This window comes from Vipera ursinii (genome assembly GCF_947247035.1).
Source record: "Vipera ursinii genome assembly, chromosome: 6".
NCBI lineage: Eukaryota > Metazoa > Chordata > Lepidosauria > Squamata > Viperidae > Vipera > Vipera ursinii.
In genome coordinates this window covers 81550292-81575706 of record NC_139515.1, presented here as the reverse complement: position 1 = coordinate 81575706, position 25415 = coordinate 81550292, and the positions used below count along the sequence as shown (strand labels likewise).

General features: G+C 41.0%; 1 protein-coding gene across 2 annotated transcripts in view; it reads right to left on the bottom strand.

The window, feature by feature from the left end:
- SOX5 (SRY-box transcription factor 5) overlaps positions 1-25415 on the bottom strand; it is a gene marked incomplete at its 5' end in the record, with an annotated part of 496539 nt that overhangs the window by 253849 nt on the left and 217275 nt on the right. For both annotated transcript variants that reach the window (XM_083365302.1, XM_083365301.1), the window contains one exon: positions 19989-20075. In XM_083365302.1, coding sequence (XP_083221428.1) covers positions 19989-20075 — 87 coding nt within the window. The remainder of the gene's footprint in view (positions 1-19988; positions 20076-25415) is intronic.

Here is a 25415-nt window from a genome sequence, read left to right as displayed (position 1 = left end):
GCCCTGTTTAAGTGTGGTTTTCACACCAACTATGGATCAATCAAGAGACATGCCATGAAGACATGCCACCTAACTAATACGAAAATCAACATCTTTTACTGCACTTTGTCAACTGGATCATATCTGGAATCCTAGGAACATAGGAAGCCGCTACTCTACACTTAATCAGTTTTTGGACTAATACTAGACAAAAATTATTATGAGCCTAGTATTGTTAAAACTAACTAGCAAAAGAAACTAGGTTTCTTTTAAGGGAACTTAAAAGAAAAGCTCTCGATTCCACTGGGAGAATATAAACCTTGCCAGGGAAAAAAAAACAAGTTTAAAAAAAATCAGTCTAAGTATGAGTTCCAAACAAGTAAAGATTTGACTTATTTGCTTTGAGAGATTTATGTAAAAAGACATTTTCCCCAACTAGGCACTGCATATGCTCAACTTGTCACATCTACTCAATGTATGTGCCTTGATCTCTCATTCATGCACTGTATATGCTTGGCTTCCCTCTCTATCCAGTCTCCATGTTCAATCCCTCACTGTTTTGCCCCATGTTTACCTTATCTCTACTACACTTCCCACGTGCCCTTGGGTTTCTTTCACCAATATGTGGGGGTCATCCTCTTGGCTGACTCTCAAAAGTCACACCGTTGTTGAGTTCTTGAAGGAAACATCAGCTCACGGGGAACAAAAAACCCTCCAGCTCCTGAAGGCATGTATAAAATTGCTTTGCAGCGTTTTATGAATGTGAGGCCTCCTTGTTGTCTATAATTCCCAGACTAAAAAAAGTTAAGTGGCAAAAGTTCCCACAAGAAAATATACGTAATGCATGGCATTATTTTTGAAAATACAAGTAAATAATATCCACGCTGTCAATCCAGTAACACTGCCTCCCATGCCTCGCTTTAATGAAATCCACAATATATATATTTGCCATGCCTGAGTTTATTGAAACCCACAAAAATGTAGTTGCCATGCTTTGTGTGAAGAGAAGAATGGCACAGGATAACCTGTTTGTAGTTAAGAAGAAACTTTTCTGGTTTTCACTTCAAACAGTAGTGGTGACTAAGAAGCCGTAGGGCCACAATAGTTAAGTGCAGTATTGCAGGCTGACTTTGCCCACAGTCCGAAGTTCGAGCCTGGCTGACTCAGCCTTCCATCCTACTGAGGTTGATTCAGCCTTCCATCCTACTGAGATTGGTAAAATGAGAACCCAGATTGTTGGAGGCAATATGCTGACCCACTAAACTGCTTAGAGAGGGCTATAAAGCACTATAAAGCGGTATATAAGTCTTAAGTGCTGTTGTTGTTGTTGTTGCTAAGGTATTGCTATAATGATGGATTTGATACCTGGACATGGAAATCATTAGAAAGAATATTTTACTGAAAAAGTTCTTTTAAAGAATTTAGCTCTTTTTCCTCTTTGTTCCCCCTCACAATAGTATAGCTGCCTCTTTCTCAGTTGCAAGGTGAGCTGTTCAGAAATACTGATTAACGTCATATCTTTTAAATTTAATTTATCAAAGCATTTAGACTAGCAGCCTCCAATATTTTGGGCACCAGGAACCAGTTCTGTGGAGAGAGGTTTTTCCGTGGACCAGATGGGGTGTGGTTTCGGATGCTGCCTGTATCCCACTCATGGGGCTTCGCTTGTTTGCGTGGCCCGGTTTCTGGCATGCTGCGGCCCCTGGTGCCGGTCCACAGACCAGGGATTAGGGAACCCTGACTTAGAGAAAGCAGTAAGTAACCTGCTATGAAAGAAAACTATGGAAATACGCAAGAGGGGAAACGTGGAATTTGAAGCAAGTGTCGAAGTTGCAACCCAGCTGCAACCCAAAGCAATTCACTTTGCAAATATCCAGAACAGAGCTCCCCAACTCCCGCCCCAAGACAATTCCTTGGATAGCCCATAATAGCCACACTCTTAGAGAAGATGTCTTCACCACCCTCTCTGCCCTCAGTTGGCATTTCAGTTGGGGGATTCTGCAATGAAGGTCGACAGTGGTGAACATATTTATCGTCCTTTTAATCGAGCTACCTGCACAGGGGTGTCAAACTCAATTTCATGGAGGGCCGCATCAGCATTGCGGTTGCCCTCAAGGGGCCGGGTGGGTATGGCCAGGGTGGGCGTGGCCTACTGGGTGGGTGTGGCTAGAGTGCGTATGGCCTACTGGGTGGGCGTGGCCAGCTCTACATCGTTCGCATCAAGGGTGCCTATAGGGGCCTGGGCAGGAGTGGGACAGATCTGAGGGTCTCTGGCAGGAGGAGGGTCTCTGGGCCAGGGCCAAGGCAGTGGGGGCCGTTCCCTCACTGTTTCCAGGATGGCTTCACGGGCCACATGAAACCACTTCGCGGGCTGGATCCGGCCCCCGGGCCTTGTGTTTGACATGTCTGAGATAACATATTGACCCGGTAGGAGGGGAGACTTGTTGAAAAACACAAAGCGACCACATTGCTGAAGTCAGGTTGGCATACCAGAGAATGATTGTGGGTCCCTCCAAGTGGCAAGGGCAGTGACTGTGTGTCTTATCAACCTGGAAGCAAAAGAAATTGTGACTTCTCCTCCTTTAGATGAGTTTGGAAATTAAAATTAAAAAACAAAACAAAAAAACCTTTTCCAAAATGCTGCTTCCAGATGAATGGGAGTGTGTGTCTCTGCACGAGCGTCAGAGCTGGATGGATATATCCCACAATGTAAAAAAAAAATTTCTTTCTGCAGATTTCAGACTATGGATTAGACTGGAACTTGAATGCTAGGATGTGCATGACTTCAAGGCCACTTTATGTTGATGCTGAGTGTTTCACGCTGCCCATTTCTGACATCCAGATCTTCCTTCAGCTGATTTATGCAGAGGACCAGGACTAGAACAAAGATTTCTTTTTTCCTTTGATCTCCCTCTCTAACACCTGGGATAGTGATTTCATTGCTCTACATGATCTCTTGAGTTCAGAAGAGATAGCCTAGAATCTCTGTTTCTCGATCACTATCCTGATTTGCAGAATAGCCTATTTAAGAAAGAACTCATTGCATTGAAGCATGTAATTGTTGCTGATCTTCTAACTTCTGTTTAACTGTTTTGTTCCATTGTTTTACATTTTAGTATTATTAAATTTACAATTTTGATTGTAATGAGGTTTACGTGGCTGGTTTAATTAGTTGTATCAGAATGGATCTTTTTTAATTTGTTGGTACACCAAAAGAACAAATACTTGTAGTTTGGGCTGGGCTTAAAGGGGATTGAGCTGAGCATTGCAATCTGGAAGGTATTGTCAAATTCCTATTGTCAAATTCCTGCTTCAGATTTTCTCTGAAAATCAAACAGTCAAACTCCTTGCTAACAAATGTATTACCTAAGCAAAATAGGTGAGCACTTTTTAAGAAAAATCCAGTGAAAGAAAAATACAAATAAAATCTGAGTGAAAAAAAGCATCACACCCTCAAATGAAATTTTGGTCCTTCCTCCCTTCCTTCCTTCCTTCCTTCCTTCCTTCCTTCCTTCCTTCCTTCCTTCCTTCCTTCCTTCCTTCCTTCCTTCTTCCCTCCCTCCCTCCCTTCTCTCTCATCCTTCCTCCCTCCTCTTTCTTTCTTTTTCTTTCTCTCTCTCTCTCCCTCTCTCTCTCTTTCTCTTACTCAAACTACCTAATAAATCCGCTGCTATTATAATTACATATAAACAGTTGCATTTACATATACCCACACTAGTCAGTTTGAATAACTACTAAAATTAGACAGCAATTTTAACTGAAAAACAGAGGAAACAGTGGGGCTTAATATGCAGGGAACTTCACAACTGCCAGCTTGTCACAGTACAAAATGTCGGTGCCTGATCATGTCACCAGAAGAAAATAGAGATTTGTTGCGTTCTCTTTTTCTCTTGAAGATCATGAGAAAGGCAGCTTTGATAGCTGAAAAATATAATACCTCCAAACATACCTCTAAAGTTATTTTAATTGATAGGAACATTCTGTCTTTAAAGCTAAGCTTTTAAGCTGTCCTCATTATCTTTGCAATATTTTCTTGATTTTTCACTGTGGTTCCTTCCCACCGAAGCCTCTTATCTTCAAGAGGCGGGGGCTGTTTGAGCCCCCAGTTCATATCTGATGTTTGCCATTAAATGCAGTAATTCCCCAATGTTGGGAGTTTTGGTGGATCAAGCTACATGTGTGTACAGATAGTCCTCAACTTGCGACCATAATTGAACCCAAACTTTATGTTGCTAAGGAAGAGAGTTGTTCAGTGGATTTTGTCCCATTTTACCACCCTCCTTGCCACAGTTGTTAAGTGATTCATTGCAGCTGTTAAGTTAGCAACATGGTTGTTAAGTGAATATGCCTTCCCCCTTGGCTTGGCTTGTCAGAAAGTCGCAGAAGATGATCACATGACCCCGGGACACTGCAACGGTCACAAATACACTCACACACATACTGTTCTACAACTTTTGCAAAGGCCACATGTAGAGACCTGGTCAGCGTCCCTTCTCCATCTCCAAATTGGATTCTCTCCACCCTGAAAGGAATTATTGTAGGCATACGTAGATCTTTTTGCACTGTCCCAAAGATGCTTTTGCACAAGGTATCTGGACTTTCTTGTTTTTCTTTGAAGACATTTCCCTTCCCATCCAAGAAGCTTCTTCAGCTCTGGCTGGGTGGTGAGGAATGGTGGGAATTCCCCACCAACCAGTCAGAGCTGAAGAAGCTTCTCGGATGAGAAGCGAAACGTCTTCAAAGAAAAGACGTTATCTTTGGGATAACTATGAGCTGGATGACTGAGAATCTCCATAGACGTTTTGAACTGCACTGAATGTCAGAATTTTTTCAGGAGTCTAATATTAAATACCTTTAATTCCAATGATAATTGAAGTCTAGATGAACAGGAATAGATTGCAGAATCTAACATAAAGGTGGACAATCTGAACCAACTGAATGGTGCATGCTTGCGACTCTTGTCTTAATTTAAATGTCCCTGGTAAGATCTATCTATCTATCTATCTATCTATCTATCTATCTATCTATCTATCTATCTATCTATCTCTTCCCTAATGCTTGAAAGAAACCAAAAGGCAATAAAAAGAAGTAGAATTAGACAGAAAAAAAAAAGACAGGGCATGGAAGGAGATAAGACATCTCCATCTACCTTCAGCTTTGGCCTCACTCAGATCTTGCTTCAGTTTCTTCTTCAAACAGATGACTCCTAAGCAGAAAGTCATTCTTAGCTTGGCAACTTTAATACTTGTGGACCTCTGGCTGGCTGAGGAATTCTGGAGGTTGAAGTCCACAAGTCTTAAAGTTGCCAGGTTTGCAGAACCCTGCCCTAACATATTGTTTATGATGCTTATTTTCCAAAACACCAGAAGGCAAGACAAGAAACAATGGATGGAAACTACTCAAGGATAGAAAACCTGGAATTAAGAAGAGACTTCCTAACATTGAGGATAATTAACCAGTGGAACACCTTTCCTTCAGAAGTTGTAGGTGCTTCATCACTGGAGGTTTTTAAGAAAAGATTGGACAGACACCTGTCTGAAATAGTATAGGGTCTCCTGCTTGAGTAAGTGGTTAGACTAGAAGACCTCCAAGGTCCCTTCCAGATCTATTCTAATTGATTGATTTGCACATTATAGAAATACTCAGGAAAACCATGAAGGGAAAAACGGATGCTAAGAATAAAACAATGAAATACATCTATATTTATAAACTGTATTCACTCCTCACTGAACCCCCCATTGCTAGATTTCAACAATGTTATTTTTCATTTAGACTTTGTTATTTCAGCATAAAAAAAACTATTTTGCAAGTGAAGACGGTTGCTAGTTTACAATGTGGAGAGACTGAAAATGTTCTGTTCTCTCCATCTGCCTACATGAAAAACTGAAGGATCCTAAACATATTTAGGATTCCTCGGTGGTGGAATTTTCTCCTGAAGTAAAATATGTGTTTGTTTGCTGGGTTGCCTTAGCTGACAGTGGAAATGTGCTTTGCAAAGCTTATCTCTGAGGAAGGCAGGTCTTGTAGACTTCCATACTTGGTTACAGATCTTTCTTCTCTGGGGCTAGTTTATTCATAAATTTGTACATCCATCTTCCTTTTTGCCTGGTCTGCAAACAGTTACATAGGTTAGCCTAAAGCTAGAGTACCTGGTAGATAACACAAATCATGGAAATGGGGGAAAAAATGACATTATGTATGCAACAGCACATTGTGGTGCAAATCCTGGCTGTTCATTGAACTTGTGTCTCAACATCGGACTCCAGTGTGTAAATCAAAAGGTTTGGTTGTGAGATTGCAACACATGCTTTATTATCTCCCCTACCTTCCTCTGCCTTGTAAATGCTTCTGTGCCATATGGTGTGCCCATCCACCATGCCCACAGCGCAATACTAGCTGCTGGTTATCTACCAGGTCATGTTAAAAGTTTTAAGCAGGTGGCAACAGCTGGTCAATTCTGGCTGAGTGCCAAGCTAAGCAAGATGAGCCTTGGTTAGTATTTGGATGGGAGACTGATTGAGAACTCTTGGGTAGTTGTTAGACTTTTTTTTTTTTGCTAACAAAGAAAAGAAATCATCAAGCTTTTTCCGTAATGCTGCTAAGAAAACCGCATGGATAAAATCACTATGAGTTAAGATTGATGTCAGGTTATCGTCATCATAAAAAGGTAAAGGTTCCCCCACACATGCGTGCTAGTCGGAAACGACTCTAGGGGCCGGTGCTCATCTCCATTTCAAAGCCGAAGAGCCAGCGCTTGTCCGAGGACGTCTCCGTGGTCATGTGGCCGGCGTGACTAGACGCCAAAGGCGCACGGAACGCTGTTACCTTCCCACCGTCGTGGTCCCTATTTTTCTACTTGCATTTTTACGTGCTTTCGAACTGCTAGGTTGGCAGAAGCTGGGACGAGTAACAGGCGCTCACTTTGTTCCGCGGCACTCGGGATTCAACCCGCCAAACTGCCGACCTTCTGATCGACATGCTCAGTGTCCTAACCCACTGAGCCACCGCGTCCCTTTTATCGTCATCATAATCAAACCTATATGCCACCCAACTCTCAGTGACTATGGGAAACTCGTAACCTTCAAACATTAAAACAAACGAAATTCCAAAGCATAAAAGATATCAATAAAGGAGAATATTTGTAACTCAAGGTTGAAATGAGGGGTACTTGGTGCTCTCTGAGCTTGACTGTTTTCTTGCAGACGTTTCATTACCCTTCTAAGTAACATTATCAGTGCTACTGACTTTGGGTAATGAAATGTCTGCAAGAAAACAACCAAGCTCAGAGAGCATCAAGGACCCCTCGTAAAAGATATTTATAACCTCTTGAAGCACTTGGAGCAGGATCCCTGACAAAATGACTTCTCCTGCATAAATCTCTGCTGTTTATGACCCCTGCTCTGTGGAATAGCCTTCTTCTAGTTTAAAGCACATGCACAGCACATTTCAATGTAAATGCAAATGCATTTCAGCAATGATCCGTCTTAAAGACACGTTCACTCAACTCCCCTTGTGATAACTCAGGAGGGGTCCAACGCCACTACTTATGGACAGATATATATATTTAATTTTACTGCACTTTCCTTTTTTTTTAATTGTCTGTTAAGTTTTCTTTCAAACGATATTAAAATGCATTTTAATACTGCACACTGTCTGGAGACGCACAGCGGGAGGGATGGTATAGAAAGGGCTAAAAACAACAGACGGTAAGCTAAAATAAAGGGAAGTCAAACAGAACGAGGCCTGAGAAAGGCGCAAGATAATTTCCCATTTCAACAAGAATGGCATCAGATCGATTTCCACCCCACTCTTGAAAAGAACTCATGCCAGATTCGAAAGAGGAGATTACGGGGAGAGAGAAAGAGAGAGACAGGAAAAGAAAGATTTCCTCAGCATGGGGCAAAATCTGGCACCCGGTAACTGCAGGTTGTAGGGATATCTCAAAATCACCTTCCACTATTTGGGTGATAGGCTGAATTATACAATATTACCGTAGGCTTTTGTTATCTCTGTAATATTGCCAGATTTAATAAGAAGGGATGGCATCCAAACAAAACAGAGACCTATTACATCGTGCTAATTTCAGCAAGAGAGTTAAACACTACCTTAATTATCTCCTCCTGAATTAAAGTACACGTTCCATCTCCCTATTATATGGGACTACCATGGCTTCCTTTCTGAAGGATTTCCCTTCTCAACAGACCCATTTTAGCTTTAGAAATACTGCACGGTTAGCTCAGGCAAATGCTGAAGTCACTAGACCTTCAAAATTTGGGCTGGCCTCGTACTTCCACAAGACCAGAGTCAATCAGCTGCTCAGAGTTTTAGGAGCACATCCATTAAGATCAGATTCTAATGCAAGATTTGAGAATTCACGGTGGCAAGAATCTAGTTCCAATTTCTGAGTCGGGGATTCCAAGGCAACGAAATAAAATTAAACGGGAGTTAAGATTTGATTTCATAAAAGATTCAACGACAAGCTATCAGTCATGAAGCAAAGAGGTGTGTTGAACCTATTCGGAAAGTGTCCTACTCCGTTTTAAAAATAAAGTCTTTAAACAGTGTTAAGAAAGTAAGCTTTTTCTAGGAAACTGCAGTTTTTTAAAACTCTTGTAAGTGACTATACAGGTAACATACCATTCATTTAGTAACTATTCAAAGTTATGACTATTGCAGCATTCTTGTGGTTAGAGAAACACAATTCAGGTGCTTGGCAACTCAAGTACCTATATTTAGGTTAGATAACCTTTATTGTCATTTTTTCCTGTGGGCACAATGGCACACATTAACAAAATGAAATTTAGTTGCTTCCTCTCAAAGTATATTGCTTAATGATTGAGTGCCAGTCCCAATTCTGGTCACTAAATGACTTCTCTCCTGAATAAATAGAAGTTAGAGACAGGAACCATTTTGTCCTGTCTCAGTTAGGGGACTGGAGGCTAAAACATATAAGGAATGGCTGCTGGAATTGGGTATGTCTAGTTTAATGAAGAGAAGGACGAGGGGGGACATGATAGCAGTCCTCCAATATCTGCGGGATTGCCACAAAGAAGAGGGGGTCAAACTATTTTCCTAAGCACCTGAAGGCAGGACAAGAAGCAATGGATGGAAGCTAATCAAAGAGAGAAGCAACCTAGAACTAAGGAGAAATTTCCTGACAGAACAATGTATTAGTGGAATAACCTGCCTCCAGAAGTTTTGAAGGGTCCATCACTGAAGGTTTTAAGAAGAGACGGGCAACCATTTGTCTTAAATGGTATAGGGTTTCCTGCCTGAGCAGGGGGTTGGACTAGAAGACCTCCATGGTCCCTTCCAACTCTATTATTATTATTATTATTAGTTTTATTCAGTTTCAGTTTTATTTAATTTATATACCGCCCTTCTCCCTAGGGACTCAGGGCGGTTCACAGGGCATATAAATAACAATACAATACAATACAAAAGTTAAAAAAGATTAAATCAATGCCCAGTTAAGAACAATAATACTATTCTAACAACAATTTAAAACCCAAATCCCCCGTCAGGCCAGACCAGCTAATTCAAATAAATGGGTCTTCAGGCCACGACGGAAAGTTCGGAGGTCTGATGCCATCCGGAGCTCCACCGGCAGTTGGTTCCACAAAGCCGGGGCACCCACAGAGAAGGCTCTCCCCCTGGGGGCCGCCAGTCGGCATTCCCTGACTGGAGGCACCCGGAGGAGGCCCTCTCTGTGGGAACGCACAGGGCGGAGGGGAGTTGACGCCGGCAGCAGGTGGTCCCCGAGGTAACCCGGACCCATGCCATGTAGGGACTTAAAGATCATAACCAAGACCTTGAACCTCACCCGGAAGACAACTGGTAACCAATGCAGCTCGCGGAGCAAAGGTGTAACATGGGAGTACCGGGAAACTCCCAAGACAACTCTCGCGGCCGCATTCTGTACCAGTTGGAGCCTCCGAGTGGTCTTCAAGGGAAGCCCCATGTAGAGAGCATTACAGTAGTCAAGGCGAGAGGTCACGAGCGCATGAGTGACCGTGCACAGGGCATCCCGGTCCAGATAGGGCCGCAACTGGCGCACCAGGCGAACCTGGGCGAAAGCCCCCCTAGTCACGGCCACTATATGATCTTATTATTATTATTATTATTATTATTATTATTATTATTATTATTATTATTATTATTATTATTATTATTATTATTCAACCAGGTACCTCCTTAAAATGTAGGATGTTCCAAGTAGTGCAGTTTTTTGTAGCATTGATGGAGTTGTTGGTGTTGTTGTTATTATTATTAATAATAATAATCTATGCATTCAAGCAAATGACTGAACGGGGCCGGATTCATCCTCTCTGGTTGCACTAAGGCTGGAATCCAAGAATATCCAAGCTGGCAATATGTCTCCTATCATTTGTACATGGAGCCACAGTGGAGAACCACTGATGTAAATAATATACTATGAACTAAAGATATAATCTGTAGTACACACAATAGATCAATTATTGTGTACTGTAGCAGACCCATTCATGCAGTGAAGATGACTCACCCAGTACAAGATGGGACACAGACAGACAAGTACCAGAGAGGAAAAATGAAAGCATTTTTCATTGTTTCTTTTACGATTGTTGAAGGTATGAATGGAAAGAATGAATGGCGGGATTGAAATAGCTGAAAAACTATAGACAGGCTGGATGCAGAGCCCAAAATGAACTATGTTAAAGGTCAGACTAGGAAGAGTTAAGGAAGGATCACAAAAGGCAGAGAACAGCCAAGTCTCAGTCAATAAAAAGCAAACCAGAGCCAAAAAGAATATCAAGGAGAAATAAAACTAGAATCTTCCTCCTGCCAATCAAATCTGCCTAAATAATTCTAGGAGAAGAGTGAGAGACACAAACAATCCATCAATATTCCTCCAGGTATTTGTGGTTTGAAGGACATTAAAATAATAATAATAATAATAATAATAATAATAATAATAATAATAATAATAATAATAATAATAATAATAATAATAATAATAATAAGAAGAAGAAGAAGAAGAAGAAGAAGAAGAAGAAGAAGAAGAAGAAGAAGAAGAAGAAGTAGAAGAAGAAGTAGTAGTAGTTGGAAGGGACCTTGGAGGTCATCTAGTCCAACCCCCTGCTCAGGCAGGAAACCCTATACCATTTCAGACAAATGGCTGGCCAGTCTCTTCTTAAAAACTTCCAGTGTTGGAGCATTCACCACTTCTGGAGGCAGGTTGTTCCACTGGTTAATTGTTCTCACTGTCAGGAAGTTTCTTCTTAGTTCTAGGTTGCTTCTCTCCTTGACTAGTTTCCATCCGTTGCTTCTTGTCCTGCCTTCAGGTGCTTTGGAGAATAGCTTGACTGGCTCTTCTTTGTGGCAGCCCCTGAGATATTGGAACACTGCTATCATGTCACCCCTCACCCTTCTCTTCGTTAAACTACACATACATTGATTGACTACTCATATCAGTGTAAGACAGACTAACACAACAGCTATAAAGAGACATGCAATTTTATTTACAGGTATCCATCCATAAGGAGGTCATCAACTTAGAAGACTTAAGAATAACCTCACTGGATCAGGCTAAGATCACTGGATCAGGCTAAGATCACTTTAGTTCAACACTGTGCTTCTCAAAAGGCCAGCCAGATGTGTCTGGGGAGCTTGTGAGCATAACATGGAGAGCTACACCTGTCCCACCATTGTTCCCTGCAACTGGAACTTGGAAGCATGTTGTTCCTGATTCAGAAGAAACACAGTCTTGATTAGGTCTGTTCTTTGTGAACGTATTTAGTTCAGACTAAATAAAATACATTGGCTGTTCTCGAGGTAAATTCCTGACAGAATCCATGACACATGGCATGACACCATTGTGCAAATTATATACTTTATTATACACGTCGCCAGTGCTTTTTTTGTAAAAGAAAAAGGTGCCGAAACTCACACATGTCATACAGCCCGCCTTGCCTACCCTACAAGGTTCCATCCAAAAAAAGGTGCCGGAACTCCGTTCTGAGCGTTCTATGACAAAAAAAGCCCTGCACATCGCAATGGGATCCTTGGTGCTCTCTGAGCTTGGTGGCTTTCTCGTAGATGTTTCATTACCAAACTAAGCTACATTATTGGTGTTGTACTGATGATGTAACGTTTCCTCCATTCAGAATCAGGAATTTCTGCTCAGCATTGCCTGCCACCTTACAGCTTAGAGCTCAATCCTACACACGGTTCTGTTTTGCTTTGTGTCCGGAAGGTATTAATAACAGTATACTAGATAATATTTTGGTCTATCACTAAGACAGGGGTGTCAAACTCAATTTCATTGAGGGCCGCATCAGCATTGCGGTTGCCCTCAAGGGGCCGGGTGAGTATAGCCAGGGTGGGCGTGGCCTACTGGGTGGGCGTGGCTAGAGTGCGTATGGCCTACTGGGTGGGTGTGGCCAGCTCTACATCGTTCGCATCAAGGGTGCCTATGGGGGCCTGGGCAGGAGTGGGACAGATCTGAGGGTCTCTGGCAGAAGGAGGGTCTCTGGGCCAGGGTCGAGGCAGTGGGGGCCGTTCCCTCACTTCTTTCCAGGATGGCTTCACGGGCCGCATAAAACCACTTCGTGGGCCACATCCGGCCCCCGGGCCTTGTGTTTGACATGTCTGCACTAAGATCTTTTGGATCTCCTTGAAGAAAAGATTCCCTCCGTGTCGTCCTTACTCTCTTGACCTCTTTTAACCTTTTGACAGTAAACATCCTTTACTACCGGGTCCAAAGTTGCAAAAAAGGAAACCAAGAGAAGAGAAAGCACATGGATTTCAACAATCCCTGAAGACATGTGAAGGAATGACTAACACTCACATAGATCTTAGCTCTTTTGTTTAAGGTAGGGGTTATCCAACCTTGGCAACTTTAAGACCTGTGGACTTATGCTGATTGGGGAATTCTGGGAGTTGAAGTCCACGGGCCTTAAAGTTGCCAAGGTTGGATACCCTTGGTTTAAAGGTGTTTTAAACAAAAAAGAACAAGGATAACAATCAAAGGAGGCCTGGTAGTTCTGAATCCATCTGACTGCAAGAAACATTAAATAGTTCCATGTCTGCAAAAGAGTTGCTGCTTCTAAAGCATTTAGAATATTAATTGGGATTTTAATTGTATTTTAATTGGGATTTTATTTCAAGGTCAATATAATCTTTTTAATTGATTTTAAGTTTTGTAATTTGTTGTATTGTTTTTAAAAACCTTGTGAACCGCCCTGAGTCCTATGGGAGAAGGGCGGTATATAAATCTAATAAATTAAATAAATCTAATAAATTAAATAAATAAATAAATAAATAAAATAAATTTGAACTGCATTAGCTAAAAAGGTTTAAAATTTAAACGTTATCCTACTGATCAGCTTCCTTACTTCTGTTTCTCCTCCCTCAAAAGCGGATCATGCCAAACCCTTCAGACTTTTGATTCCAGCTTCCAGATGACAGGATCTTACGTATCACATAATTGATTACTCTTTCTAAATGGAGAAGAGCCCCCTCGCCCTAGCCCCCAATCATACCTAGTTTCCTGGTCTTCCAACTTGTTTGGTATTACTTAAATCGAATTATCCATTCCAGCCCATATGTAGACAGATTCTGTCTAGACTATTTATCTCAACATTCTGCACCTAACAGATTATCCTTTTAAATCCATACATAGAATCTATGTAACATGTGTCTTTAATTCATAGACACTGATGAGCTATAGTGTCACTGAACAGATTATTTCTCTTAATCCATTATTGGCAGTTATAAGAGCCGGGTTTTTTAAAAAAAAATTGGAAGAAAATCCATATAGCCTGTCTTTAGTTTAGGGCAAAGTAAATTCTGTCATATATGAGAGAGAGTTTGATCTAAATATCCATTGCTGATGCTTTGAGCCACACCTTCCAAGCACACATTGATTTTAAACTAACAGGGATTTAATAGGTGATGTTTAGGCATGTTAAAACCAGAATTTCTGCTTGCACTGTGTTCTTTTAAACCTGGAGTTAGGGAATGGTGAGTTTTGTCCAAGGCAAAACTGATCACAATTGGATGAGATGGTTAGCATTTCTTGCTAACTAGCACCTACGTGAAAAGGTAAGGCAAGAAACAAACTACACATTACACAGAGTTTTTGTTGTTAGTTGCGAAGTCGTGTCCGACCCATCGCGACCCTATGGACAACGTTCCTCCAGGCCTTCCTGTCCTCTACCATATTCTGGAGTCCATTTAGGCTCATGCCTACTGCTTCAGTGACTCCATCCAGCCACCTCATTCTCTGTCGTCCCCTTCTTCTCTTGCCCTCAACCTTTCCCAGCATTAGGCTCTTCTCCAGTGAGTCCTTCCTTCTCATTAGGTGGCCAAAGTATTTGAGTTTTAGCTTCAGGATCTGGCCTTCTAAAGAGCAGTCAGGGTTGATCTCCTCTAGGACTGACTGGTTTGATCGCCTTGCAGTCCAAGGGACTCGCAGGAGTCTTCTCCAGCACCACAATTCAAAGGCCTCAATTCTTTGGCGCTCAGCCTTTCTTATGGTCCAGCTTTCACTGCCATACATTGCAACTGGGAAGACCATAGCCTTGACTATACGCACTTTTGTTGACAGGGTGATGTCTCTGCTTTTTAGTGTGCTGTCTAGATTTGCCATGGCTTTCCTCCCAAGGAGCAAGCGTCTTTTAATTTCTTGGCTACACAGAGTTAGCAGAACAGTTGTGGGCTTCTGTTTCTCTGGCCCTGAAAACATTGGTGAACATCACTTGATTTCAGCTCGGTCCAAAAGCCATATACAAACTTGAACCAACAGTATATTAAGTCTAGCTTTTTGGTAACAGGCACTCCTCGACTTACAACATTTTGTTTAGTGACTTTTCAAAGTTTCCGCGACATTGAAAAAAGTGACATGACCGTTTTTCACATTTATTATAACCGTTGAAGCATCCGCACGGCCACATGATCAAAATTGAGATTCTTGGCCTCTGGTTCATATTTATGATGGTTCCTATTTATGGCGGGGTCATGTGATCAGCTTTTTCAATCTTCTGACAAGCAAAGTCAATGGAGGAAGCCAGATTCACTTAACAACACTGTTACTAACCTAACATCACTTAACAACGGTGGTGAGAAAGGTCATAAAATGGGGCAAAACCTGCTTAAAAATTGCCTCACTTAGCAACAGAAATTTTGGGCTTAATTGTGGTCGTACGTTGAGGACTACCTGTGTTTCAAAATGACCAAACCAACTGAACTTCCAGAGAAGGAGAATTTTGAAGCCACAACTTCAGAGTCACCTCTAGACTCTTAATACATTTGTGCTGCTTGCTACAAACAGGTTAGCCTTTCTTACACTTCTTACAATAATTGTCACAAAAAAATGCTGGCCGTGCTCCATTTGTCAAAGGAGACACAACCCACGAGCAGCATAAGGTGCCCATTATTAGTGACACAACATAAACCAGAGCTGGCTTCGTTGACTTTGCTCTTCTGAAGGAAACAAGGCTCTGAATTCATCCCAAATGTGTACATATATTGACAGGAAGATATACAAACATATCAAGTTAGTTTTGATGCCTTGTATATTTGAAATTCCAGGGCTTCTCTAATACACTTGGAATATGTTCTTGATTAAGGATTCTCACTTCATGAATTTGTGAAATTCAGCACAGATGATGTTTACAGTGATTTTCCGGTTCAGCTTCTTCACACAGAGATCCAAAGCTGGTATTGGAAGAAGAGCATTCCAATAGATATTTCACCATAGATATTAGGGTTCTCCCCCCCCTTTCGTAAGCAATCAAGTTGGCAGTCTTGCACATTTAGAGTTGATACTATGATTGGGATAGGATGGGACTGCCTGATGCTCAGCATGGAGACCAGATAAACTGTAAAAGGGGGTTGTTGTTTTTTAATACGTTCTTTTTGTTTTGTAATGCGTTTGTGATCGTTTCTATTAACTGGTAAAATGTATCGGTGAAACCACAACTACTGGGAGCTAAACACATGGCTTTCATGCAAGTGAGAATGCAGTCCCTTAACACGGAGTGGAAATTCCACCTGTTGTTGTTTTTTTTAAAAATGTGCATTGCACACACTCTGCAACCCTGTTTTTGTTTTTACTTGCAGTGGCTTTTTATAGTTTTTTTATTATTAAAAAGGTTTACAATACATTTTATCTTTAGCAAACCAAAAAAAAACCCTCCCAACCCCCTCCCCCCCACCCTCTTCCCCCTCCCCCACCCTCCCCCACCCCTCCCTCCCTTACCCCTCCCCCCCCGCTTCCCAAAGCAAAATACAGGGTATAAAAATACAATCATAATCTAACTTACGCAAACAATCCTAAACTATTTAAACTACCGAACTTTACCTCATATAAGAAAACTCCAAACATATATATATATATATATCATATCAATAATTATACAAATACAAAATGATACTTTCCAATCTAATACCAAAACACAGGGTAGCTTTTTATAGTTTTAATATGGGTTTTTATTTTATTTATTTTTTTGTTTTGATTTTTTTGATAGGAGTCGCCCAGAATTTGTTACAAGATGGGCAGCTATCTAAATGTTATTTTATTTATTTGTTAAATTTATGTGCCACTGTTCTCACTGATAAAGCAGTCTTGTAATAAATAAATGAATGAATAAATAAAATTTCAGAATTTCTCTTGGCAGCATCCGTGCAATATATTTCGCCAAATTCACATCACTCACACAAGATAAGAAGAAAACAAGCCAGATGCCTCCAAGGATGTACAATCTATTAGCTTATGTAACAGGGTTAATAGGAATTTCTCATCTACATGTAGTCCTGGACTTACAACCATTCATTTAGTGAATGTTTGCAGTTACAACAACACTGAAAAAAGGGACGTATGACCTTTTTTCACACTTATGACTGTTGCAGCATCCCATGGTCACATGATCAAAATTCGGATGCTGGGCAAACGTTTCATATTTATGACGGTTGTCGTGTTCCAGGGTCCGGTTCCATGCTGGCTCAGGAATTCTGGGAGTTGAAGTTCACGGATCATAAAAGGGCCTTAATTCCCCACCACTGCACTAGCCTATCACCCTATCTCACTATGGGGAGAATCTGAGATGGAAAGAATAATATCTACCAGCTAAGAAATTATGTGAACACTCTGTCGACTCAAAAAAAAAAGGCATCAGGAATCTTTCTTTTGTTTCGTTTCCTTCATTGTACTTTTACCAAGGCTTCTTTTTCCTAATGTAAGGCATGATTTGGGAAGGGCAAATGAAATAAAATGCAAACCAAATAAACGGATATCAATGTTCTAACCAAGGAGTAGTTTTAGGTCCAGGAAGTCCTCGACTTACGACATTTCATTTAGTGACCTTTTGAAGTTACAACAGGACTGGAAAAAGCTTGATCAGTGATCAGCTTTCACACTTACGTCACTTGCAGCATCCCCAAACAGTCACATGACCAAAATTCAGATGCTTGGCAACTGGCATGTATTCATGACAGTTCTGGTGTCCCCAGGGGTCGCGTGATCCGCTTTCGCGACCTTCTGGCAAGCAAAATCATTGGGGAAGCCAGACTCGCTTAGCAACCGTGTTAGTAACTTAACAACTGCAGTGGTTCACTTACCAACTGTAGCAAGAAAGACTGTAAAATGGAACAAAACTCACTGGACAACTGTCCCGCTTAGCAACAGAAATTTTGGGCTCAATTGTGGTCGTAAGTCAAGGACTACCTGTAGAGAATCTTAAAATGCTTGCACAGACAAGCTCGGAGTCTGTCTTTCTCTCCTTCTCTTCTTTCTGGAGGTATCTCACGGAGCATCCTAGGAGCATCTTACGAGGCAGACGGGAATCGAGAGTACCAACCAATCAATGTGCACATCAGAGGCATACAGAAAAGTTGTATTTTTCTCTATGAAATGACAGGCTGCCTTCATTCTTTTCTTTTCTTTTTTTTTTCTTCTCAAAAGTAAAGAGAAGTTCAATGAAATTTTCATGAGTCGAGTCCAGGCACGATGTACAAAGCCGGGTGGAGAGGCTTTTATCTTGATGCTGTATCTGTCAACTTGCAGATTTTGACACACATACACACACACACCCAAATATGTCTGATGCCCTATTTATCCAAAGTGGCATGGGGAGGGTAAATATATGAACCAATTAATTAAATGGAAGAGCTGAACAACCTTTAATAATGACCTTCTGTTCGTGAAGCAAGTACACCTCTAATACATGTGGGTTAAGCTAGTTTGGGTAATGAATGTCTGCAAGAAAACAACCAAGCTCAGAGAGCACCAAGGATCCCTCATTTCAACCCTGAGCTACACCTATTCTCCTTTATGGAACTTCTGAAGGCCATAAGAATCGACTCCAGGGGAAACAAGGCCTCTGGTAGGTCTTCTTCTACACGTCTTCTGCTTCTGCTCACCTTTCCCCACAATTTTACCTCTCTTTTTTCAGTTAAAAACCACATTGACCTCCACTGGGAAAAGTTTAGCCAGAGTGTTGTGTCTGTCTATGATGAATTCTCCAAAGAGGAAGATCTGGCCTCTCTTTTAAAAAACAGGACTTACAAGAGACAATGACATCTCAGCCAACTTTCCGGGAAAGAGCCTGGTTTGATTGTTTTGCCCAAAGAGAACACAACTAGAGATGACGCTTTGCTGGAATCTGTTTTTTTTTTCCCCAGATCCAAAAGAGTGGAAGCAACTGAATAAAAAATATACGGAGTAGCTGGGTTTAGGAATCGACAGCATTAGAATTTTGCCAGGATAGGAATAAGGCATCGTCTGGGGGAGAAGCTCTGCTTTGCAAAGTTATACTTGCCCTTTGGCCACCTTCATTGTCGTTTGCAGTTGAGATTCTTCTTGAGAATCTCATGAATTTCCCTTGTGAAACCACTAGATCCTTGCAGCAGGACTCTTAAGATGGACTCTTGATTTCTTCTTCTTGACTACCTCTTTGATTCAGCCTTCGGCTACCAAATTAAGAAAATCAGGCTACAAACAGACAACTGTTTTATCTGTAAGAGGCAACTCATCTCAGATTTTCTAGTCCACTTCTCACAGCTTTTCCCCTACATTAGATCAGCTATGCCAATTACTTAAAGAGTGATTTATGGTAATTACAGCTGTAAAGCACCATGCAAGAGGAGGTTGCAATGTCTTCTCATTGCTGTCATTAATGCTCCTTTGCTTAAAAGAAACTAACAGGGTAAAACAGTGGGGAGGGAGATCTTGAGGGCTGTAAGTTGGCCCTATGTTAGGGTATGAACCTGGGCAAATGCCCGAAAAGGCAACTTTTCAATCTTGATTGACTAATACATTTATATTTCTTTATTTTCATTGGTGGCCCACAAATTTGATCCCAATGTTCCTGGTTTTAAAGTAGCAATCTATCAGAATCTTTTTAGTAAAAAGTTTGATTTATGGTTGTTGGTTTTTTTAAAAAAAAATACAGTGTGTGTGTGTGTGTGTGTATAAAATTGCATCCATCATGACGTAAGTGTTGTCCCCTTGGACAAGCCTCCTTCCAAAGAGAAGGAGAAGCTAATTTTGAGGTGCAGGAAAGTGCTTTGCGATCTTGACCAAATAAATTTCCTGTACTCCCTAACTTCTAATCCTGGGATCAAATTCTGAAGCAAAGCCCCGGTGATCTAAGTAACATGCCAGACAGCAGAGGGATGGAGAAACGGGCCTATATTTGCTCATTTATCCTATTTATACAACTGCTGAGACAAAGGTACAAGAGTTTGACTTTGCCTTTTGGGAAGTTTATAAATGGTGATCGCGTGACCCAGGGACAGGGCAAAGGTCATAAACCCATGCCAGTTGCCAAGCGCCTCAATTCTGATCACCAACGACCGTTGGGATGCAAGTCGTAAGTGTGAAAACTGGTCATAAGTCACTTTTTCCTGTGCCGTTGTAACTTCAAACGGTCCCCAGAGGAATGGTGGCAAACCAAGGATTTGTGCTGCCATATCTTTTTTTTTTCCTTTTTCTTGCATTCTAGTCTTTTGTGAATAGAAATAAGCTTTACCTTTTATTTCTCCAAAGTTCCCTGATCCCATGGCAAGGAGCTTGTCTTTCCAATCTTTTGATAGTAGTTTTTCAATACTGGGGGTTTCTGAATGAAGAGAAAGAGAAGGGGGAAAAATAATAATAAAAGGAATCAGCCTGACTGATCACACAATAGAACTCATTAAAAGTCTATCTGCTAAAAATAAGTGTGATCCCATCTCAGACCCCAGTTCATAATGACTTCATCAACATACTGATAACAGGGGAAAGCATGGTTAAAAAAAAAGAAGAAGAAGAAGAATGCGTTTTGTCACCCGCTGTTTCAAAATCATTAGCTTTTCCTCTTTCTGAACAAAGCTGTTCCATATGACAATGGGAAAGGCAGAAACCTGGCATGTATTGTTTTTCAATTTAGAGAACAAGTTTCTGCTCATAATGGATGCTTGTCAATTTCAGGGTGTTAGCCTGCAGTCAAAAAAATATAATTATGTTGATAAAATGCACAGGGCGGGGGGGGGGGGAGAGGAGGGAAAAAAACAAGGCAAAGAATTAGTGGCTAAATCTGCTACATGTAATTATATCCCTCGGTGTGTTTACAATTACATCCACTTTACAATGTGTTTAAACATAGTGTGGTGGTAAGCATGCTGTGGCAAGGCATGCTGTGGCAAGATTTTTTTTTCCCCCAAACCCCTCTCCCTTGTAACACAAACTCATCACAAACAAATAATAAGTGTAGCCGTTGTAATAATAATAATAATAATTCACAAAGAGCTCAGAATAGTAAAAACTGGCTGGGCAGTGCTTTGAATTGTATTTGAAAAGGGAGTTTCCGAAGGCGTGAAGGTGAAAGTGTGGCCCTGTTTGCAACTTTCGAGTTGCCGGGTCTATTCCTGGATTCTGTTCCCAGCCAAAGGTGGGAAAAGACATGGCTGCAGCTGCAGATGAGGGGGCAAACTCTGAAGTTCAGACCAACAATCAAGTAAACAACACCCCGATCAAGAAACTGCCAAAGAGCCATAAGAATCTCTAAAATTGCCCCCATCCACCCACACAGATAGCCAACACACCAAAATATAAACTGACAGCAAACCGCACTCCTTACTAGCACTGATGATGTTGCCTAGTTGGGTAATGAAACGTCTGCAAGAAAACAAGCAAGCACAGAGAGCACCAAGGACCCCTCATTTCAACCCTGAGCTACAAATATTCTCCTTTAAAAAGCCAAGAATCCCACCATTCTTTACAACAAAGTCTAAAAGATTAGATTCTTGATGTTGGAGCAAGTGAACTAGAGATAATAAGCAATCCAGAAAGTGTACATTGCTTACTTTACTGTTTCCTCAACCTTGGCAACTCTAGGATGTTAGGACTTCAACTCCCAGAATTACCCAGCCGGAAGATAGTCTGAGGGGGACGTGGTGGCTCAGTGGGTTAGGACGCTGAGCTTGTCGATCAGAAGGTCGGCAGTTTGGCAGGTCGAATCCCGAGTGCCGTGTAACAGGGTGAGCACCTGTTACTCGTCCCAGCTTCTGCCAACCTAGCAGTTCGAAAGCACGTAAAAAATGCAAGTAGAAAAATAGGGACCACTACGGTGGGAAGGTAATAGTGTTCCGTGCGCCTTTGGCGTCTAGTCATGCCGGCCACATGACCACGGAGACGCCCTCGGACAAGCGCTGGCTCTTCGGCTTTGAAACGGAGATGAGCACCGGCCCCTAGAGTCGAAAACGACTAGCACGCATGTGCGGGGGAACCTTTACCTTTACCTTTAAGATAGTCTGGGGAATACTAGCAGTTGAAGGCTGGGGATTCTGAGAGTTGGAAGTCCACCCGTCTTAAAGCGGCCAAGTAACATGAGTAACATTGGCTTACTTAAAAGCTATGCGTTTATGATTTTATATACTTTATCCGTACAGTTTCATTATTGATAATGCTTTCACTCTGTCCTTGCTTTTCCCATGAAACTTTTTTTTTTATTTTTCGTGCAATTATAAAGTACAAAACCTAATACAACCCACAGGACATTCAACTGGCTTCCAAACAATGTGATTGTATATTCTAGTCAGCAGTTAGAAAGGTTCACAGTATAATAGCTTTCAATCCTGCGATTAGTGCCGCATTCAGATAGAAAATGGAGTGCAGTAAAATATAAGTGCTCCAGTATGTTCCATCTAAATAACAATGGCCACAGTGACTATCTTTATCTTACAACATTAACCGCTATCCCCCACTTCTGTGCTCAGGTCTAATTTGAGCCAGCATTTGTCTTAACCCCTGCTTGGAAACTGGAAAGGAGTTACATGTTAACTTTTCAAAGGAACTGTCTGGTTTAGAGACCGCACATTATTAGCAGCTGGTAAATTTCGTTTCCAGGAAGACAAGGCAGAACAATAAAAAAGAGAGAGAGAGAGAGAGAGAGAGACGCAGGCAACAAATTGTTGATTAAACTGTCTAATTTGGTTTTCCTAGTTTGTTTGTTTTTCAGACTGACATCCCCATGCTAAATGGCAGTCAAAAGCCAGGAACAAGACTGTTAAACAATCCTCGCACAATCCTCAAACGTGGCTTGTTATCCAAAGGGAAATGTATGAAGCTGATTGATGAATAGCTTAGGAAATATTTCCATATCTAATTCTCCCAAGGCTTTGATCACAGTAGCATCCTCAGCACCCTAAAATATATTGATCATGTTAGAAGAAACTGGAATAGTTTCAAGAAATTGAGCTAAGCAGCCATTGTGACACCATGACTTAAGAATAACATATGTCATCTTAGTGCATTTGAATCCCCTCCCTCCTGCTACTTGCAAATTTCACAATTACAACCTGTTGACTCCCAACATGGAAAATGCCAAGTCTTTACATCGTTCATGATGGAGAGGGTGTGCATAAGATGGTTGCTCTACGCTAGAATTGTATGTTGTACGTTCTTGGTATCCATTACCAGTCCAAATTCTGTCTATTTCTGCAGGTTGTCGCTATTTCTCTTTTCCCCACTCAACTCTATGGTCACCTAATGGGCAATGACAAAATCTTGGCTCCAGATAAGAGCAACAAGGAAATCTAAATGAAATTCTGGAGATGGTCATAAATTGGGCCAATCATGTGACCAAGACAATTTTATTACCTTTTGTTGTGATGGACACTAATCAGACACCGCTGTTGTTAAGCAAATTCAGTGGTCGTTAAGCCAATGGGTTTGCTATGGGTGCAGTTTTGCCAAAAATCAGAAGTGTCAGTTTCTTGGCAAAACCGTCATAAAATGTGGTCAGGTGACCACATCTGCAAACACCTGTAAATGCGGTCTGGTTGCCAAGTTCCTGAAGTTCAGTCAAGTGATCGTGGGGGGAACCATCAGAAGTTAGAATCCAGGTCAAAAATCATAATCCCATTTTTTGGGTTGGTTGTAAATTTGAACAGTTTCTAAGTGGTGGCACAGTGGTTAGAAAGCAGTATTGCAGGCTAATTCTGCCAACTGCCAGGAGTTCAATCCTAACCCGCTCAAGGTTGACTCAGCTTTCCATCCTTCCATGGTCGGTAAAATGAGGACCCCAGATTTTTGTGACTAAAGCCCATTGTGACTAAAGCACTTAAACAAATAAGTTAAATTGATTTCTTTTTTTTTTAATCCCATTTATATCCCGCCCTTCTCCGAAGACTCAGGGCGGCTTACAACTTAAAGCACAAATCAATGTGCTTAGCGACAGCTTTATTCCAAATGTAATTACATCTAGAAACCTAACTATTTCTTTTTTAAATCTTTCTACCTCGATCTAACATCTATTTCACGTTCTTATGAAGAAAAATGGATGGAAGGAATTCCAAGAGAGAAGGCAGGATATAAATCAAACCAATAATGCAATAAAATGTCCACCATAAAAAACAATTAAGATAACATTTTAAAGGCAATAGGAAAGTAAGAAACTTTTCCCAAATCATAAAATGCTAATAATGTTCAACACTGTGGCAACAATGCTCATCTAAGTGTTTTCTGGAAAACACGATATTGGCACTGACGAGATGTCCTTCTTCTACAGCACCGTTGCCAGATGTTAGCCAGATGTGGAGTGTTCCATCCAGCCTGCAGAACAAGTAAATGTGGGCACTCCTACTGAAAGTGGCATTGAGAATTGAACAAAACCTTTTTAGCAACCTTGAATAAGTAATATAAACATTGCTATTTTATTTATTTATTTGTTATTTATTTGTTTATTTGTTTATTTATTTGTTTATTTATTTGTTTATTTATTTGTTTGTTTATTTGTTTATTTATTTATTTATTTATTTATTTATTTATTTATTTATTTATTGTCTTTCTGGTGTTGCTTCAAAAAAAAAAAACCTTGAGAAAAAACAGGCCAAACATATCACAGTATTTGCCGTGGAAGATTGTCAGTTATTAAAAGCTAACAAACCTTCACAAAGCAGGAATGCAGTAAAAGAAACTTATTGTGGATTAACAATAGACTACGGATGCTACAGGCACCATTTTGCTTTTAAAGCTATTGTAAGCAAGGTTCAGGACAAAGCCTTCCTCCTATGGCTAGGCTAAATGCTCACCCTTGAGCGCTGATAAAGAAACAGAAGACTTCTTTGAAACTTGTGGCTAAAGCAACAGTAACCTGATTTAAGGATATCAAAAGACCCTGGTCCAATTGACACCAGCTGTATCTCTACTGTCTTAGAGATATACTTGCATCTTCTCGAAACAAAGGTAGCTTCCGAATAGACAACCTCGTACAATGGTGGGCAAAGCTACACGGGGCGATTTTCAAAATGGCATTAAGGAATTTATCTACTAGTTCAAGGGTCTTCAAACTTGGCCCTTTCATGACTAGTGGACTTCAACTCCCAGAATTCCTCAGCCAGCGTGCCTGGCTGAGGAATTCTGGGAGTTGAAGTCCACAAGTCATCAAAGGGCCAGGTCTGAAGACCCCTGTACTAGTTGATAGGACTCCCAGTGATTATTATCAATTATGGGAATGCCATGTTAAGAACCTTGGAATTCCTAACGACTGTTAGTAAATGAGCAGTGATGGGACAGAACGTTGGCTAGCTCACTTTTATTTATTAGATTTTTATCCCACCTTTATTATTTTATTGGAAACTTCCATGATATCCCTTCTATTTTCCCCAGAAACAATAAACTTGTCAGATGGGTTGGGCTGAGAGAAAGGGACTGGCTGAAAGTCACCCAGCCAGCTTGTATGCCTAAGGTAGGACTAGAACTCACAGTCTCCTGGTTTCTAGGCCAGCACCTTAATCACTGTACCAAACGGGGTCTGTTTTGAATCAAAATAAAGACATTCTGAGTTTCACGTTTCCTCCGTTGTTGTGCTTCAGCTGTCCAACAAGAAAAATGCATTGAAATTTAGATGATTATAAAATATAGGATATACAAAATTGGGAGGAAAGGAAACCAAAACAACAACAACAAAAATGCTTTT